This window comes from Salmo salar, chromosome 15 (assembly GCF_965601325.2).
Source record: "Salmo salar chromosome 15, fSalSal1, whole genome shotgun sequence".
In the NCBI taxonomy this organism is placed as follows: domain Eukaryota; kingdom Metazoa; phylum Chordata; class Actinopteri; order Salmoniformes; family Salmonidae; genus Salmo; species Salmo salar.
In genome coordinates, this window is record NC_138305.1 from 73,045,398 (window position 1) to 73,065,615 (window position 20,218).

General features: G+C 43.6%; 1 protein-coding gene across 5 annotated transcripts in view; it reads left to right on the top strand.

Annotated features, from left to right (window-relative positions):
- The first annotated feature begins 7,745 nt into the window (after positions 1–7,745).
- LOC106572256 (microtubule cross-linking factor 2) overlaps positions 7,746–20,218 on the top strand; it is a 71,576-nt gene continuing 59,103 nt past the window's right edge. For 3 of the 5 annotated variants that reach the window (XM_014146295.3, XM_014146297.3, XM_014146296.3), the window contains exons 1-3: positions 7,747–9,123; positions 11,299–11,523; positions 17,873–18,031. In XM_014146295.3, coding sequence (XP_014001770.3) covers positions 8,212–9,123; positions 11,299–11,523; positions 17,873–18,031 — 1,296 coding nt within the window. In that variant the 5' untranslated portion in view covers positions 7,747–8,211. Of the gene's footprint in view, positions 9,124–11,298; positions 11,524–17,872; positions 18,032–20,218 lie in introns of all 5 variants that reach the window. The other 2 variants (XM_014146299.3, XM_014146298.3) reach the window with 1 other exon arrangement.

The following is a 20,218-nucleotide window of genomic DNA, read 5'->3' on the forward strand; positions in this document are numbered from 1 at the left end:
AAGTGTGTGTGTGTGGTGGGGTGGGGTAAGACCTAGATGTCTTATTTAAGATACTCTTTGAAGAGGTAGGGTTTAAGACGTTTTTGGAAGATGGGCAGGAACTCTGCTGTCCTAGCGTTAGGGGGATTCTCATTCCGCCATTGGAGTGCCAGGACAGAGAAAAGCTTTGGCTGCCTAGCTGGCCAAATTCATATAATACCCTATAAAATACTAGTTATAGAACTTGTTGCTATGTTATCATCACTATCTATCTATCTATCTATCTATCTATCTATCTATAGACAGACAGACAGACAGACAGACAGACAGACAGACAGACAGACAGACAGACAGACAGACAGACAGACAGACAGACAGACAGACAGACAGACAGACAGACAGACAGACAGACAGACAGACAGACAGACAATGGAGCCGGTTTCCCCCTGAGATGCTGACAGCCTTCCATGTACTCGCTCTGTGCAAATCCCCCTTGATAGGTTTTATGTAGCCTAACGTTGTTACGTGTTCCCTGGAGGAAGCTCACAGCTTATCATGACTCCTACTTTGTGACATTCTGTAGGCTCAGCCCTAATTTATGTGCTCTCTGCCACCTCTGGCCGAACAGCAAATGGACCAAGACAATACCCAAGGATCAGTCAGCCCTTCCCCCATCAAGGGACCAAAATGTATCAACTCAATTCAAGGGGCTTTATTGGCATGGGAAACATATGTTAACATTGCCAAAGCAAGTGAGGTCGATAAGTATCTCTCTCTACGGTATCCAGAGGACTGGTTACTGGAATGTGTGACAGAATAACGACACGGTATCCATCTCTGGTATCTTTCTGAAACTTGTCCCCTAAGGAGGACTCTGATGCTATCTATATGGATGTATGATCTCTGTGGTAACTTGTGTCTGTACAGGCTGAACTCTAAATGATTCTATTCAAAGGGGTTTTATTGTCTATTTACATTGGTCTCACCCCACACACATGCCTTTAGATGCGGTGACACCCTGTGGAGATTTGGCCTGGGTGATCAAGTTACTGTAAACTTGGTATAGTTTGATTGGTCAATGGTGGTTGGTTTTTGTTTGAAGAAGTTACACCTTCAGATGTTATAAATGGAATGAAGGTCTGTTCTCTCTACTATCCTGCATCCTGTCCATTGGTGAACAGTTGTATGATATTTGCTCATTTCCGAGGCGTCTAGGCCTTTGGCCTAGTAGGTATCTTTTTGTTTTGTCTTGTAAGTTAACTTCGGGATATATGTGCCTAGAATTGCTCTTTGTTAATGTCAGTATCTCTATGCCTTGTATGTGAATCCATTCATTTTATTACGTTTTTAAATAATGCTTTCTTGGTAATCGCTTCTCATGACCATTCCTTGGTCTTAGTCAGGTAAATGCATAATACTTGATTACACATGGTTTTACTATAATGTTAAATGGTTTCAGATATACCTTTTAATAGACTGTGTCCATTACAGTTTTTCTCGATTGTTTACACACATTTTCTGAAAGCATGCCTCATATTCTCAGAACTCTACACACAAATCAAAAAACACACACACACACAATGGGCAAAACCCCTCAATTCTCCAGCAAAATGAAACTTTACATTCAAAACAATGTTATTTCTTATCAAAATTGTATTTTGTTTTCAAATGACACACACAAACCATCATATGAATAGACATTTATAAGAACCAGTTGAACACTGATGTGCTCAATGTAAAACACTATGATGAATGGAAAACACTTTTTTTGGTTCAGTGTTGCCATTACTACAGACAGTACATACATAAGTGTGTTGTAAAATATTTGAGAATATTGTTTTTATACTCAGAACACACAAATACACGGTAACAAATATATTTTATTTTTCCCACAAAAACAATGTACACAGTGTACATCCCATTCCCAACCAACACAAAGTTGCACATACAGTGGTCTACATACAAAACAGAAGAATTTCATGTATACAGTTACAGTAAATAAATTAAAAAAATTAAAAAACTATGCTGCATCCTCTCTTCTGTTGCGGTCTGGCCACAGCACCTCATCCACATCACAAGCAATGTTTTCCCTGGCCAAGCAGCGGGGGAAATATCGCCTAGCATGGCGATTCCAGCCATGAAAAGCATCAGCTGCTATATCTCCACATGCATCTTCCATAGCTTGGAGAAGAGGTATACGCGTTTGTGGATTTCGGTCATACACTTTCCATCTCCAGGCAGAAAAAAATTCCTCAATAGGATTGAGGAATGGAGAATATGGAGGGAGGTAAACAACTAAAAAGTGTGGGTGGCAGTGAGCCAGTTACGAACCAGAGCAGCCCTGTGGAAACTTACGTTGTCCCAAATGACAACGTACCTGAGCTGCTCTGGGCCATCTACCTGATCTGGTGGAATGAGTGTGTTGTGTAGGGTGTCCAGGAATGTGATCAGATGGGCGGTGTTGTAGGGGCCAAGGGTAGCATGGTGATGGATGACGCCGTGGTGGGTAATCGCTGCACACATTGTGATGTTCCCTCCGCGCTGGCCAGGGACTTGAACAATGGCACGCTGGCCGATGATATTCCTTCCCCTCTTTCGTCTTTTTGTGAGGTTGAATCCAACCTCATCAGTGAAGATGAACTGGTGCTCCACTGCAGCCACCTCTAGCTCAAGGACTCTCTGAAACACACATGACAATATCAGAAATAGACATGGAGTGGTCACTATTGTGAAGCACAATCATTATGATTACAATACTAAATTATGTATAATTTATACAGTGTTGAGAGTATGCATCAATTGTGGGATTATATAGGACTCACTTGCACATAGTTATATCGCAATTCTTTGATTGTTTCTGAATTGCTTTCAAATGGCACCCTGTAGACCTGCTTCATCCTGAGATTATTTCTGCGCAAGACACGGTCCAGTGTTGATAAGCTTACCCTATCAATATTTTGAAATATCTCATTGTTTTCTATTATTTTTCTTTGTATTTGCCGTAATGTTATGGCGTTATTTTCTAGGACCATGTTCATGATTTCAGTTTCCTGTTCAGGAGACAGAACACGTTCCCGACCACCTTGTGTTGGTAATCTTTCAGTTCTGCCAAACAAATAGTCAAATACTGTAAATACAAAGTAGGAATACATTTCCCAAATACTTGAAACATACTTTATTTTTACAGTCCTACAGAACAGTCCACAGGCAATACTGTACTACTGTACTCATTGAGTACTGTATTGATATGCAGTACTGCAATTTTCTAGTGAGAGTAGATTTCTTACCTATTCTCATTTCGGAATGTCTGGATGATGGATGCTACAGTGTACCTGCTCAAATTTGGCTGTACTCTTTGCCCAGCCTCCCTCATTGTTAGACCATGGTTGACCACATGATCAACCAAAGTGGCACGGATCTCATCAGAGATTACGGTTCTTGGCCATCCTCGTCCTCGTCCTCGTCCTTGTCCTCCCCGTCCTCCTCCTCTTACTCTCACTCCTCTGACTCTGCCTCTGTTTCCAATGTTGGCATCCATTGCTCCAAAACAGAAGAGCTCACCTGTTGCCCTTTTATGCTAAAGCTCTGATTGCTAATTGTAAAACTGTGTGACGGGTGTTGGCCCATGTGATGAGTCAGTGTGCATATTTGAATGGCAGTGTGTTCATTGTGAAAGCAAGAGATTTTCTGCATGAAAATTGTGCCAAATGCAAAGAATTGTGTGTAGTGTTTTGAAAAAAAGTGTGTTTTAGAACTGCAATTTGAGTGTAAAGCAGGAATTGTGCTTGTAGTTTAGCAGAATTGGTTCAGGGGGTTGGTGCATGAGTTACATGTTGTGGCCATTGTGTCTCAAGTACCAGTATTTGTGTGTAAACAATTGAGAAAAACTGTAATTGTGTAGTCTTATTACGGGTCACATGTGAGGAATACAGGTCAGCTCCAAAAGTATTGGGACAGTGACATATTTTTGTTTTTGTTTTGGGGGTGTGTGATATTTATGCCTCTGTAACTTTCTCACTCATCATTTGTCACTTCATCATTTCTCATAATGTCTCTGTAACTTTCTCACTCACTCAATTCGTTCAGGATTATCCACAATCATGGAAGCATTCACATTAATGTTGAAGAGTTTTTCTAAACGGGTGTAATTTCTATGGATGAAAAATACCCTCAAATGAAAGCTGACAGTCTGCACTTTAACCTCATAGTCATTGTATCATTTCAAATCCAAATGCTGGACTACAGAGCCAAAACAACAAAACATTTGTCACTGTCTCAATAGTTTTGGAGCTCATAAATTATAAATATTACCCCATTACAATTATTCCATTGCTGGTCTTACAAGATTGCCTTCACAGTTTATGAATCCAATATTAATATGCTTTTGAGAAGCTGGGGTAACTATCAGCCTTTATTAGACCCTGGATAGGCTGGAATTAAGCCTGTGAGTGGTTAACCAGGAGCTTTGCGCTGTGTGTGTGTCCGTGTGTGTGTGCACGCATGCGTGTCTGTGTGTGTCTGTGCGTGTTGGTGTGTGTGAACGGCACATAGTATTAAGCAGTCATTACATAGTAAGGTAATTATGGAGTATGGGTTTTGTGCTCCTGTGTGATTCCTGCGTCATTATTCAGAGAATACCATTCTTCCACTGAGGCTTAGATCTGTGTTGAACTGTTAGTCTGATAGACTCTCATTCTGGCACATGGCAAATCGACAGACAAAACAACACATGATCAGGAGAAAACACATCCAAGTGTTAAAAAAATATTAGAGCATTGAGACTGAAACTTGTGCTTATACCCGAAGGTGTCAATTTATAGTTTTAATGTGGTTGTATAATAACTGCCTATACGACTCTAAGATTACACATATTATTACAGCATATGAAATTATACTGTGTGTGCATGTATACTGTGTGTGTGTGTGTGTGTGTGTGTGTGTGTGTGTGTGTGTGTGTGTGTGTGTGTGTGTGTGTGTGTGTGTGTGTGTGTGTGTGTGTGTGTGTGTGTGTGTGTGTGTGTGAGAGAGAGAGAGAGAGCGAGCGAGCGAGAGAGAGAGAGGGTGAGAGAGAAAGAGAACAATAGAGCCTGTTTCAATGAAAAATAAGTGAAAGAAAGAAAGACAAAAAGAGAGAAAGAAAGATCGTAGGAGGTGAATATACACACAGGTGTGCTCAAGTGAAATGGAAGCAGGCCAGAACGTGTTGTGGGGGCCCGTGTGTACTCAATCCTCTGTGTGTGCTGGCAATGATGGATATGTGAACTGAATACACCACTGTCACACTGTAAGGGCCACAGAACCAAGTCTCTCAGTGAAAATAATGCTGATGTCATTTGCCTGCAGGTCGGGAGAAAGGCACATGGAGCCAAACAATGTCTCCTGAGAGGAAACTATGTTCATAAATAGCGATGCTAACATAGCAACGAGTAAACATGTTCTGTAACAGTTTAGCCGGCCCGGGCTTATGGTTTGCGCAACATTGTAACCTATGTTTGAGACCAATGCGTGGCCGTGGCTGTGTGAGAAGCCGAGCCTGTATCTCTCACAGGACTAGAATGAGATTCACTTTGTATGATCTCTCTCTCTGCTCTGATAGACATCAGCGTGCAGCTCTCACCTTTCCAGTTGCACTTCCTCATTTATTTCCTTATAGCAGGGGTTCCCAAACTTTTCCAGCATTGAGGAACAAAGAAAATGTTGGAGTTATAAAGCTAATTTTCTTGCAATTCTATACATTGTGCCACGTCTAACTTGTATTCGTGTGATATTTCAGTGACAAAAAAATGACAACAATACTATGGGCTAAAATGTTTCTGGACCCCAGGAAGAGTAGCTGCTGCCTTGCCAGCAGCTGGTGGGGATCCTTAATAAATACAAATACAAATAAAAAAAATGTAGCTGACATGGGCAAATTGATCTGGGCATTTCTGACAAGTTATAAATAGATCTCTACGGTATTCAATGACTAACATGACAAGAGGAACTGATGATACACTACCCAATTTAGAAATTACACCTTGTGCATTCTACTATTACAACTTTCAAGAGTACATCCAGGCTGTATATCAACTGGCCGTGATTGGGATTCCCGTAGGGCGACGCACAATTGGCCCAGCGTCGTCCGTGTTTGCCCGGTGTAGGCCGTCATTGTAAATAAGAATTTGTTCTTAACTGACTTGCCTTGTTAGATAAAGGTTACATTTAAAACATTTTGTTTCGGTACCTCCCGGTACCTCCCGATCTACAAATTAACTACTGCGTATTAGACCCTGTATAGTTGACTGTCCAGGGGCGAAAATCTGATATCAACTTTGGAGGGGACAATTACATGAAATTTTCTCAAGAGCAATTCCTGAGGGGGACACCAAAAGTAATGCTGTAACACATAGCCTACGTTGTAATATGGTAAATGTATATTGAGGAACCAAAGAAATAAGGTGTTTGCCGTACTCCTAACTACCGGTACCCAAAACTACACAACTAATCACAACAGCAATACCATTGCCTTTAACAAATCTTAGTTCAGTCACCAGTTTAAGTTGAGAGTGGGGGTATCCATGGCATTTTCCAATTATGTTCCTATTTTACTAGTCAAAAAAATTGAGAACCTTTCATAATGTTGCCAAACAAAGACACAACAAACTTACCTGAGACTCCCTGTCTCTGCCAGTCTGTCCCTGCATATCTGTCCCCAACTCTGCTGTCTGTGTGCCATCTGTTGCCTGCTCTGCCTAATGACATCATTGTGAAACATTTCCATTAGTATTTCACTTCTTTCTTATGAACATTTTATCAACTAGTCTTTGAGATATTAGGCTACTAGGGTTCTTACTTTGCGTTTTGGTATACTGAAAAATACTCTGATGTCCGTCTTTTTTCTGCCATTTTTCTACCTGGCTGGCTACACACACACACACACACACACACACACACACACACACACACACACACACACACACACACACACACACACACACACACACACACACACACAGTGTGCAGGTTATTTACAGTAGGAGATGGGCTTCTACCATCTTATCTTCTATCATTCTATATGGGCTTCGATCTAAAAGGTAGCTAGCAAATGTGAAACGGATTGCAGTGACAAGAGTTGACAGCTGTATGAGTTCACCATTTACACAACATATGCTGCAACCTTTTGTCATTTTAATCGTTTGTTTCATATTGGCTAGCTTCCAACAATAGCTGAATTTGCAAAGCTAGCGAGCACCAATTCCGTTTCAGTGGTGTTTGCTATAATCTTTGCTACCCGGGTTAAATAAAGGTGAAATAAAATAAATAAATAAAAGTTCCCTTGAGACAATTTAGCTTTTGCAACGAGTCCATTAAATATATTTAAGACAATCGTAGAACAGAGTGTAGTTCTGTTCAGTTTGGACTTCAGTTTATCACTAACCTTATCACAGGGACTTTGAAGCACTAATTTACAGTAGATACGAACCCTCTGTTACCTTGCCAACTAAGGAACTGGCAGTGGATCAAACCATTGTGAGGCAAAGGGTGGGGGGGGGGGCGCAATCTTTTGAAACTTAAAAACGAGCTATTAAGTGTCTATAATCAGCACAATTGCTTTCATTGCGTATTAGTAATATTATTTAAATTAGATAGTTATGTTTACAGTGATATATTGGGGGGGGACAAATCATATTTTTCCCAGGATGGGGGGGTCGTGTCCCCCCCGTCCCCCCTGGGATTTCCGCACCTGTTACTGTCCAAATAGAGTTTGATTCTGAATTAAATAGGCAGCCTACAGACTATGTTTGTCGTAAACCTATATGCATCCTAGTTTTATTGTAGTCTCACTTGTGCTTCTTGAAACGATCTCCATGTCTGGGTGGCAGCAGAGTGCTCCAAGTGATGCTGAGTTTCCGGATAGCAATTCGTCACAGGCAGAACCGCTAGCTGGGCGGAGAAATAAACCTCCGGAGCACACTGCCACTGTTCCTACCACTTCAAACCGCGCCGGCGAGAGAGTCGCTTCATGCAAGATAAGTAGAAGAGGGGCAAAAACCTAAACGAAAGTCATCCTAAAACCGGAAAACATAATTACAACGTGTTACAACTTGCAGTTGCTATCTTTCTACGCTGCTGCATCCGGTTTATTCGGGATTGCTACAGATTATTTGTTTGCAGTTGTGAGACACATTTCAACTTCTACCTCTTCTGATAGGGGGTTCGTTTCTGTTTTCTGTAGTTGTCCAAGCGGAATGAATGACAAAGACAAAGGCTGATGTTCATTCGCCAACTCACTTTGTCTCGCCCAAGGAAAGGAGACACAGGCACAAAATGGAAAGCGGGACGGAGAACGCCAACAGCGGACAGGCGCAGCCCCAACAACAGCACCAGTTCGAGCAACAGCCCGTAGTGGAGTCCATCCAAGTGAACGAGAAGAAAAAGATCAACCGGGCTCCGTCACCCGCCAGACCCAAGGATGTGCCTGGATGGTCCCTCACCAAGATCCGGGGAGGCATCGGTACACCAACACTGAGCGTTAAACCAGGATCCATACATTTAGGCAGCCGGGTGTCCAGGCGTAGTCCATGTAGCGGAAAAGAGACCAAATCAGAGAAAGGAAAACTGCCGGGGAAATCCACACTATCGGTTGCCAGTGCCCAGAAGAGCGGCAGTAAATCGATGAAAGGTGGTCGGAAGAAGGTGTCCGATGCAAGCAACGCCTCGGACGACCTGAGCAAAGACTCTGGTTGCGCCGCGGGCAAGCTGTCGCCAACGGATAGCAGTTCCGAGATCTCGGATTGCGCCTCAGAGGAGAATAAACTCTCCGCCGATGCTCTGAGTAGTGACACCGAATCCAGCAGCAGAGGCGGGGGGGCAGAGGGCGAGAAACCGAGCAGTGACTGCGGAGATGGACCACCGGATAGGGGTACTCGTGGTGACCATCATGCCAAGACCCCCGTAGATAAGGACCGACTCTCCTTTGGAGTGGAGACCGGGGAGGGGAGCATTTCTCCGGGGGATGAACGGTCTCTCACCTCGTTCGACAGCCGGGTGCCTGCCAGCACATCCCTGGCTTTCTCTGACCTGACAGAAGAGTTCATGGATGGCATGCATGAAGAATTTGTCAGGGAAATCGAGGAACTGAGATCAGAAAACGATTACCTAAAAGTAAGAATATTTTTCCTGATTTGCTACAGACATTCCTCCCTCTGTTTGCTCTCATTTGTGAAAGTGAAAAGGTTAAAAAAATAAATAAAATAAAACATTATTAAAAAAACTCTCCAATAACAGTTCTGTAAGAGATGGTTCCGGAGAAACTATTTTAATTGGATCATCAAAAACAAAACCTAATATATTTATGCATAATCACTGTTCTGCACTTCAGGATAAAAGCAGGGCAATCCATGCAAACCCAAATTGGCCACATAGCCAACAACATCTTGAGTGCATAATTGATTACTCCCTCCTCCCTCTTGTCAAAAACAACAACAAAATACCACCCTTTGAAGGCACCGAGACTTCGGGGTTGGTCAGTGTTATTTCGGAATTCATTATCAATGTTGCTTCAGCTGTTGTGTTCACTGGTCATGATGGTCAGGTGGTGAATGCCCAAAACATCAGAGGTGGTTGTAGTGCGCCCATCCATTACGCGCTGGAGGATTACAGTGACCTGGTTAAAACAGTTTAACTAATTGTATTTTGTTAAACAATATTATCAAGGCCGGGGGGGCTTTACATGTAGGCCGTCATTGTATATAAGAATTGGTTCTTAACTGGCTTGCCTAGTTAAATAAAGGTTCAATCAAAATTTAAAAAAGAATTGACATGCGTCACGGAGACTGCCTCAGTCAGAGGGGTTCAATAATTAATTGGATTACCCTACAGGCCTGCGCAGCATAACGGTTTATCCAAACAACTTCTAGGCTACTATTAGCGCATTTTATTTCATAATTAACTGGTCTGGGACAGCAATAATAAGATTATTATGGTGTACATAGGCCTAATAGACTACTGGGCTATTTGGTGGCCATCTAAGATGACCCTTCAAAAGAAGGCAGTTTACTAGGACAGTCCACTGTGCATGAATGTGTAATACACACTCCCACAACATTAACACTCATGTAAGGTTTTTGGTTAATTTCGGACCATAATCATCAAATCCATCTTACTGGTTAATTACCATAAACAGCCATGGGGTGCCACATCCTTTTTCTTAAGTCTAATTATGCGTAAAAAAAAAAAATCAGGTCATTCGTGCAGCCAGAGTAGTCCTAGAGCGCAACATCTTTATTTATTTATCCCGTGCTTTCTCTCGCTGGTCTTCGGCACGCCTGGCTGACTAGTGCAGCTGTTTTCTGGGGGGTAGCCTGCGTCGCCCAGATGCTGCAGTCGAGAGCGCCCACTGTCCTCACTCACTCCACACACCATTGTTTATACCGGGGCCGCACCACGTGACGCGCTCTGCAGCGAGTGACCCACATTCCCCCTGGCAGCCCTCTCGGCATATTAGCAATGCGATAAAAGACTTCTATTTACTACTACACACTTCTCCCACCACCACCCTTATAAATACTTGATCTGCCTTATTACTACGCCTCTGTCAGAGAGGTTGTAGGATTTGGGCTAATGCCTCTTCAACCGTGTTGTTATGTAAGTAGTAGTAGGGAATTCTAGGAAGGCTTTTTGGGTTTGATTTAAATCATACCTTGCAATTGTTATTATACACCTTTCTATTAGGTGGGCAAAGTTCCGTTGTGTATTAATCTGTGTTCTGCACTGGTTTGCAGTGGTTATGTAGGCAATGGGGTTGTTAATGCTACATTCTTACTGCAATGGGCTAAATCAACAAATCTCCTTTAAAACGAAAGTATACACCTCACACACATGGTTATGGGCTTTAAAAAAGAAGACACCTGTACCATGTCAGATACAGCATTGAAATGTATTACATTTTGAGTTTGCATCCCAATATTACACTTTATATACATCACAGAAATATAACAAAACCGTTTGACATGGAAACACTGGATTTTCATTCAGCTTAAAAAAAAAAAAAAAGTTGATTAATTATGAAATTATGAAAATTATTAATAACATTCCACCCATGAGGCCACTAGGTAATTTGACTGCAGGAAAAGCCTACTGAGTCTGAGATGATGCTACACACCCTGCTAAGGATACACTAATGAAGAGGGCGTTAACGATGACTGGTGATCTGATGCTGAGACAGTCAATATAATAATTATTATAAGGAGTCTAAGGATGGCACTAGCTCACCGAGACCTTTTTCTAGCATTCTCAACCGTCTTCTCCTCCACCCTTCCCCCGACCCGCTCTCCCCAGGATGAGATGGAGGAGCTGCGCTCGGAGATGTTGGAGATGAGGGACATGTACATGGAGGAGGATGTCTACCAGCTGCAGGAGCTGAGGCAGCAGTTTGAGCAGGCCAACAAGACCTGCCGCATCCTGCAGTACCGCCTCCGCAAGGCCGAGAGGCGCAGCCTCCGCGTGGCCCAGACGGGACAGGTGGACGGGGAGCTCATCCGTACCCTGGAGCAGGACGTCAAGGTGAATCTGGAATGGAGAGCATGTGTGTGTGTGTGCCTTCATCGACTTCCGATGGGCAGCCAAGATGATGTGTGTGTGTCTGTGTGTAAGGCTATGCATAAATCGTATATGTCAGTAACACAAACAGAACTTGACGAGAGACTGAACTTTGGGTAATTGCTTGCATTTAGGTCCTTGCAGATTTTCGGAAAATTCAAAGAAGGGGGTTATGACATAACAGGTCAAAGGACAAAGGTTACATTTGGCTTTAAATGCATACATTCACACACCATTGATGGCATTTCTTGTTAATGGAGACATTGCGGGTTGTTGGTCTTCCTACTGAACTGAGGCTGTAGTTACACATCCCAAATTCACAGCCCTCTGTGATCCATGTGACAGAAGCACAATGTGGTCTTTCTCAGGAGTCGAGGAAGGAGGGAATAGAGGGGAGGGGAGAGGGTAATGATGTCATCCCCTGAAGGCAGGCCTTGTTCCTGCTGTCCTTCACTAAAAACAGTCCATTTGTATATCTTCTTTTTTTTTTAAAGAGAAAGAAAGAAACAGGTGAAAAAAAGTGTCCCTTCTTTCTGGCGAGGTAATATTGTGCCTCTGTGCCGGCCGTCTGTGCTGACTCTGGGGAATAAGGATTTGGTGTCGCTCCCGAGTTAAGTCCTCGGCAGCCAATCGGGGCGCAGTGGGTGGGCGCAGGGCTCAACGGGCCGGGGGAAGCCAGTCAAAGAAGGCCATTAACACAGGAAACCAAAAACAAACCACAGGGATGTGACCCTGGCTTCCTTGGCCTCCCCTCTCCGTCTCCCTCTCTGTATTCTTAAACAGCTAGGGCCAGTCACTCAACACATACCTGATTGTTTCTGCTGGCTACCAACTAAACCAGATCAAACACTCCCATGCACTCCAGACTCCCTTCAAACTGAGTTCCTCTAACCGTGAGGCCGGCTGTGTTCTCAGATAGTAAGGCTTATTCACACACCAACCAAGCACTGGGGGAAGGAAATGTGTCTTGACATGTTTGAGAGGATTTGGGCTGTATTCCAGGTGATATTTGAGACCTGTCCTGTACCAGCCATTGTAGACCTTCTTTTACTTGTCAGCAAGAACTCACTACTCTGTGTTTGTGGCGCAAGCAATGAGTTATTGAACAGATAGTATGTACTATGTATGTTAGGTACATTCAGTAAATACAGGTAGTTTCCACACATTGGGCTAGGTAGGTTCCTTAGACGAAAATAACTACTTTGTGGCTATGGTCAGTCTTTATTAGTCACACACTCAACCAACGTGATCACATAAAATAGCATACTGTAAGCTGATAGGGCTATACCAGTAGGGCTATACTTTAAATTGGCTTAACATAATTATTGCTCTCTCTCCTAAATCCTTGTTCCCTTGTGACATACACAGTGAGCTGTTCCCACTTCCTGTTGCATCCTGCTCTTCAGCGCTCCGCAGGGGGAGGGGTGTGAATGTGCAATGCATGCATTTTTTTGCGTGCGAGTACGAGGGGGGGGTGTGTGTGTGTGTGTGTGTGTGTGTGTGTGTGTGTGTGTGTGGTGTGTGTGTGTGTGTGTGTGTGTGTGTGTGTGTGTGTGTGTGTGTGTGTGTGTGTGTGTGTGTGTGTGTGTGTGTGTGATATCTGGAGATGGTCGTGGGATTCTCCTGGTCACTTCCTGTCCTTTCTGACCCACTGTCCTAATTCCAGAGCTATGAAACACAGGAAATGGAAAACAGTGAGGTCTTCCATGACAATGGAAATGTGCTAAGGGTTATACAGTAGATACCAGTATGATATAGAATCAGTCTCTCATTACACTGTCTGGGTCAGTGGATTTCATTCAGGGCAGCTAGACTTTTCATTCCATAAACATTCCATAAACAACATCTCTCCCAGCCTGGATGTTATTATGCTATCATTGTTTGCTGGGGAAACTGACTGAGGTATTTTATTTCTAGTCAAAGGCACAGTCTCTCGCACATTGCCTGTGATCTGTGATGGGGTGAGGTGTGAAAGATACCATATCCTTCCCCTCTTAACTTCACATATATAGGATGAGTGGGCTGAGCCTCTGTGCACTCCTGCATAGCAACAGCCGAGTTGCAGTATGGCGTGATGTGACATATAGGGAGGGAAAGTAGGGGTTGTTGAGATAGGGAGACAGAGAGAGAGAGAGAGAGAGAGAGAGAGAGAGAGAGAGGGTGGATTCCCTCTCTCTCCTCTCTCTCCTCTATCTCCCTCTCTCCATCCCTCTCTCAGCAGCAGATAACGGCTGGGCAGCATCCTGGAGATACCAATAGAAACCGTCTCCATGTGTCAGCCAGACACGCCCGGATCAGAGAGACGATTGGCTGGCTCGAGCAGTATCAGGAAGTATTTTTGTCCCTGTGCCTGCTCAGCACGGCACTAGCAGGAGCGTGTGTGGATGCCCACCATGTGGATTATTCTGTAACCACTAAACAACTGTCGTGCAGGGGTCTGCTCTTTCACTGCTAAAGAGCCTTTTATAGATAGACAGAAGGGAAGAAGATTATTATTTTCCGTTTCTAGAGGCTGCAACAGGAAGGATAACAACTAGATGATAGTTACATAAAAGTGCACCAGTTGGCTGAGCCTGTTAGCTGATACTGCAATACTATATCCTATCATTAAATGTCTAAGCTAGATGGTAAATACTCAATGCTTTCATAGAGTATGCTCTCCTTTGTAAGCACTTCTTAGCTCATTAAAGTAGAAAATACAATATCTCTCCAAGGTTATGTACAGTAAGGCCTTGGCTATGGGCCCTAGTCAAAAGTAGTGCACTACATAGGGAATATGGGGCCATTTGGGACACAGACATGACCGATGCTTTACACACTCCCACCACCTGTGCGTACTGTCAACATGCAAAACGCCGATGATAAAATCTACAGGGAAGTCATTGTTAAAAGGCGTGTGGAGGAACAGCTGTGACAATGCTGACAGGATCAGAAGGGGAACAGGGTGCTGCTTCAGCACACACACACACACACACACACACACACACACACACACACACACACACACACACACACACACACACACACACACACACACACACACACACACACACTCCCATGCAGGCACACACATGTGCGCGTACACACACACAAACACACACCAACGAACCCACCCTCAGAGATGCAAAATATTCTCTATCACACACACACTCACCCTCAAAAACATGTGAAAGAGACCCGTTTGATGGGTAAATGTCTCTTTTTAATTTGGTATGTGTGTCCAAGTGCTGGGTGTGGATAGGATCGACGTTAGGAGTCTGAAGGCTGGGACTTGACTATAATGTACCAGTCCTGCAAGACCTTCTCTCCTCTCCTCTGTATGCCATTCACATCCTCTAGCTCTCCAGCTGGAACCCCTCTCACCAATGCTAAAACCGCTAGTACGGTGACCCTACACACTGATCTTGGTTCAGTTTTATTTTTTTCTTCTTTCAATAATGGTTAAGGTTAGGGGTTGGGGATGGGGATGGGAAGCTGATCCTAGATCTGTATCTAGGGGAAACTTCACCCATGGAGTGCTGAAATCCATGTGTTTTACTTTTACATATCAAAGCATGATATTTCATTGGGAGGCGAAGGCAGACAAGGCAGTGTATGGAAAGAGGCTGAACAGCAAGAGGGAGGAGGGAATCCTGTAGATGTAGTAAGTTAACAGGCCGTTAATACAGACTGTTGTTTACTATGAAGTGATCGCCAAATACCGCCAGTCTAAAAACGTAACCTAGAACCCTCCCAGAACCCTAATGAAAGGGAGCATTGATTTGACCACGCAGTCCGTCTCTCTGCATGTACATTTCTACCTTCTAAAGTATGGAGAAGAGAGAGGGAGGGGCAGGGGCAGAATGAGAGAAGGAGGGGAAGACCGAAAGAGATAGTGCAAGAAGAGATAGAAAGAGAAAGTCTGTGTGTGTGAGAGAGAGAGAGAGAGAGAGAGAGGGAGATGAATTTGAGCATGATGGGGAATTGGTCGGTTGGTCCACTCTCAGAGTGGGCAGCACAGAGGGGCATTGTGGTTCCCAGCTGCACATTGGCTCTGGTTATAGGGCCAGAGAGAATACCCCAATTCTGACACATGTGGACGCACTCGCACACACAATTAAACACACAGACGCACGCACGCACACACATATTCAAACACACACACACACACACACATATACGCACACACACACAGAAGCCCTGTTTGCTCTGACCCCCTTCCTCCTTTAATGAGATCAGTACTGTACCCCACTCCACACTGCACCAAAAGACTCCCTTCCCATGCTATGATGTTGCAGAGGTAGAAAAATAGAGAGAGAATATTAAATAATGATAATCCTATTTTGACTTAGATATCATTATGTTATATTGACATTTTGAATGATACAATGCTTTCAGCACAATTGACATCAATATGACAATCCACTCAGATGTTTTGGATGTGTTTCCTGTCTATGGTATGTATAGAGCACCCTTGACATGTCACCTCCTTTCATTATAAACAATTAAAACCAGGCAGCTGGGTTTGCATTTGGATTGAACATCCTGTCAGTGCCCTGGTGATATACAGTCAAACAGAAACACACACACAAGTTGTTGTTGGCCCAGCAGAACATCATATCCTCATCTGGATAGTGTCTGTGTTGATCCCCAATTGCATTTAATGCTCTTCCTACCCCTCAGGGGAACCTATATCCAACTTTAAGAAGATCAGCCTTAGTAACAGTCTTGTTCTGTAGCAACATGTCAACACATGATGATGTAAGAGCTGGTCTCTGCTCTACTCCACTCCTACCCGTATTTGTGATAATACTGGAACACATTAGTGATCATACTGGAACACATTAACGATAATACTGGAACACATTAGTGATAATACTGGAACACATTAGTGATCATACTGGAACACATTAATCATAATACTGGAAGACATTAGTGATAATACTGGAACACATTAACGATAATACTGGAACACATTAGTGATAATACTGGAACACATTGGTGATAATACTGGAACACATTGGTGATAATACTGGAACACATTAACGATAATACTGGAACACATTAATGATCATACTGGAACACATTAATGATAATACTGGAACACATTAGTGATAATACTGGAACACATTAATGATAATACTGGAACACATTAGTAATAATACTGGAATACATTGGTGATAATACTGGAACACATTAGTGATAATACTGGAACACATTAGTAATAATACTGGAATACATTGGTGATAATACTGGAACACATTAGTGATAATACTGGAACACATTAGTGATAACACTGGAACACATTAGTGATAATACTGGAACACATTAGTAATAATACTGGAATACATTGGTGATAATACTGGAACACATTAGTGATAATACTGGAACACATTAATGATAAGCTACAGTATGGTGTCATTTGTTACTGTGCTGTGAATACACCATCAGCAGAGAGACATATTTAACTTACCCATATACACTGAGTGGACAAAACATTAAGAACACTCTTTCCATGACGTAGACTGACCATCCATATACTTATATGTACGTATTCTCATTCACCGCTTTAGATGTGTGTGTATTAGGTAGTTGTTGGGGAATGGTTAGATTACTTGTTAGATTTTACTGCACTGTCGGAACTAGAAGCACAAGCATTTCGCTACACTCGCATTAACATCTGCTAACCATGTGTATGTGCCCAATAACATTTGATTTGATTTGACCAGGTCCAGGTGAAAGCTATGATTCCTTATTGATGCCACCTGTTAAATGCACTTCCATCAGTGTAGATGAAGGCGAGGAGACAGGTTAACAAAGGATTTTTAAGCCTTGAGACAATTGGGACAAGGATTGTGTATGTGTGCCATTCAGAGGGTGAATGGGTCAGACAAAATATTTAAATGCCTTTGAACGGAGTATGGGAGTAGGTGCCAGCCGCACCTAGTACCTGCTGGATTTTTCATGCTCAACAGTTTTCTGTGTGTATCAAGAATGGTCCATCATCCAAAGGACATCCAACTTGACACAACTGTGGGAGGCTTTGGAGTCAGCATGTGCCAGCATCCCTGTGGAACGCATTCAACACCTTGTAGAGCCCATTCCCCCGGCAAATTGAGGTTGTTCTGAGGGCAAAAAGGGGCTGCTAATGTTTTGTACACTCAGTGTGTATATGGTCATACTGGAAACAAATCACAATGTATAAAGGGCATTCATAAAGTCATTTAGTATGACTCTGGACCATGGCATTGTGGATCATGCTTCTCAATGAACCTCTGATGTTGACCACCCTCCCTCATGTCTTCTCTCTCTCGTCTCCATCTTTGGACTACAGGTGGCTAAAGACGTGTCCATCCGGCTGCACAACGAGTTGGACTCTGTGGAGAAGAAGAGGGGCCGTCTGGAGCAGGAGAACGAGGAGATGAGGGTCAGGCTCCAGGACCTCGAGGTAGCCAAGCAGGTCCTGCAGACTGAGATGGAGAAGCAACGAGAGGTAAGACATTATGTAGTACAAGGCTGGGTGGGGTGGGATTGGGCTGAGCTGGGATTACCATGGTTGGGCCGTGTGGATAGGGCCAGAGAAGTAAGACATGGTGTGGTTTGGCTGGGCTGGGCTTGGTTCGGTTGACCCTGGCTGTGTCTAGCTGGGCTGAGCTGGACTTGGTTTAGCTGGGTTTGGCTATAGGTTACGCTGTGATAAATAGGCTGGGTTAAGTAGGCTGGGTTTAGCTGGGTTTGGCTATAGGTTACGCTGTGTTGAATAGGCTGGGTTAAGTAGCCAGGGTTAAGTTGGCTGGGTTTAGCTGGGTTTGGCTATAGGTTACGCTGTGTTGAATAGGCTGGGTTAAGTAGCCAGGGTTAAGTTGGATGGGTTTAGCTGAGCTGATCTGGTTTTTGCCTTTCTTCAAGGTTTCATGTAAATTCACCAGGCTTGGAATAAAAACGTGTCCATTTTCAGTAAATGGAAAGTTTGGGAACACATACACGGTCAGACTGAACCACAATTGTATGCTGTCCTATATGTTGTGAAGTGACCGGTTTGAGTTTTATGATAGAGGGTTGTGTTTTTTGTTTGGACTCAAATAGGGACTGGTAACCTTTAAGCCAAATGTTGACATTTGGCCTTTCTTCATTTGGCCTCGCCGTATGTTTACTGGAAAGAGTTGAATAGAAAACCGTGGGAGGAAGTTGCTTTGTGCAAGTCTTCTATCCTGATAAATGCTCCTGCTAAAAACACTGTTTGCTATCTACAGATATTGCGTTATGCTCAGTTATGCTCTAAGGAGAAATCAAATGTCCTCTTCTCTCAGTCTTGGCCCTCCCCCTGTGTTGACTAATCTGGAGTGGACAAAAGGAGGCCCCTCTCTCTCCTGCTGTCCCTTTATGGAGGAGAGGAGAGCAGGGAGGGGGGACTGATGACTGATCGTAGCCTTGGCCCAGCTCTCAGAATGAGGTTAGGGCTGGCTGGCTTGGTGGGTAGCTGGGTGTCTGGCTGGCTGCAATGCTAACTCACTCAGTCACTGCCTGGCTGGCTGGTTGGTTGGCTAGCTTTGTGGTTGGCGGGCCTATGCTAAGCGAGGTACTGCTGTTGTGTTGTGCTTGCCCCAATGGAGAGGGAGAATTCTTTGCATAGCTGACACCCTTCTGATCCAGAACTATTATGTGTGCCTGCCGATCCCTGGCTTCACCGTTTCACTGCCCACTCTGTCTCTGTTCCCCGTCAGTTAGGAATGTCTCCGTCCCTGAGAATCAGGGATGTGTGTATAAAGGTGAATAAAAGGCGGTTTGTAAGTAATGAATTGGTATTCTGTGGCTCCTGTCTGGGAGTGGAAGTGACGCTGCTGCTGCAGTATTGAGGTAGCTGCTGGGCCTGGCTGTTCCATTGGATTCTGCTGCTGGACGGTCTGTCTCCTGGGATAGTGGAGGGGCTGAAGATGCTGGCCAGGTAGAGGGAGAAGAGAGTGAGAAGGAAGGGAAAAAGAGAAAGCAAATATGCAGTATTTGCAGTGCAGACATGTAATAATGGTCCATTTTAATAATTGAATAACAATCCATTCAGAATCTAATTCAACAAACAAAATGTAAAATGACTGGTGGTACTTATATTGTCTATTACTTATAAGACATGGAGAAAATAGTACATTTTATGTTTCCTCCCTTCGCATGTGGCAGACCTTTCCCCCAAACATTCCAATGTTTATAACCTCAGTTGTGTTGAAAGATGTGGTCAGTAACATTTGGGTCCATATGTAGGATGCATGAACCATTAAACCTAGGTTAAACCCAGATTGGCTGCTGAGTATTTCTCATATGTCTTCCCAAGACAATCTGTTTAAAACCTGTCGTAGGCTCTCAGCGTTTCATCATGTAAATGCATCCGCCCCTCTAAACCAATGGAAAATGTTGGGATTAGAAGTAGAGTCACCAGTGAGGCTAAGTAAGGACAACGCTCTGAGATTAGATACATTTTTTGTGGTTTGGGCTGCCTGTGTCTAGCGCATTTGCCCTCTGTTAACCAGCTACCTTTTTGATAGGAAGTGATTCCACACAAATGGACAAAGGAAAGTGGAATGCTTGCAACCCCTCCCCTTTCCAACGCAGACAGAACACTGCTGATTAAGGCATTTCTTTATCCCCTCCATTCCTCACCTCTCCCTGTCCAGTCCTCCTCTAATTCCAA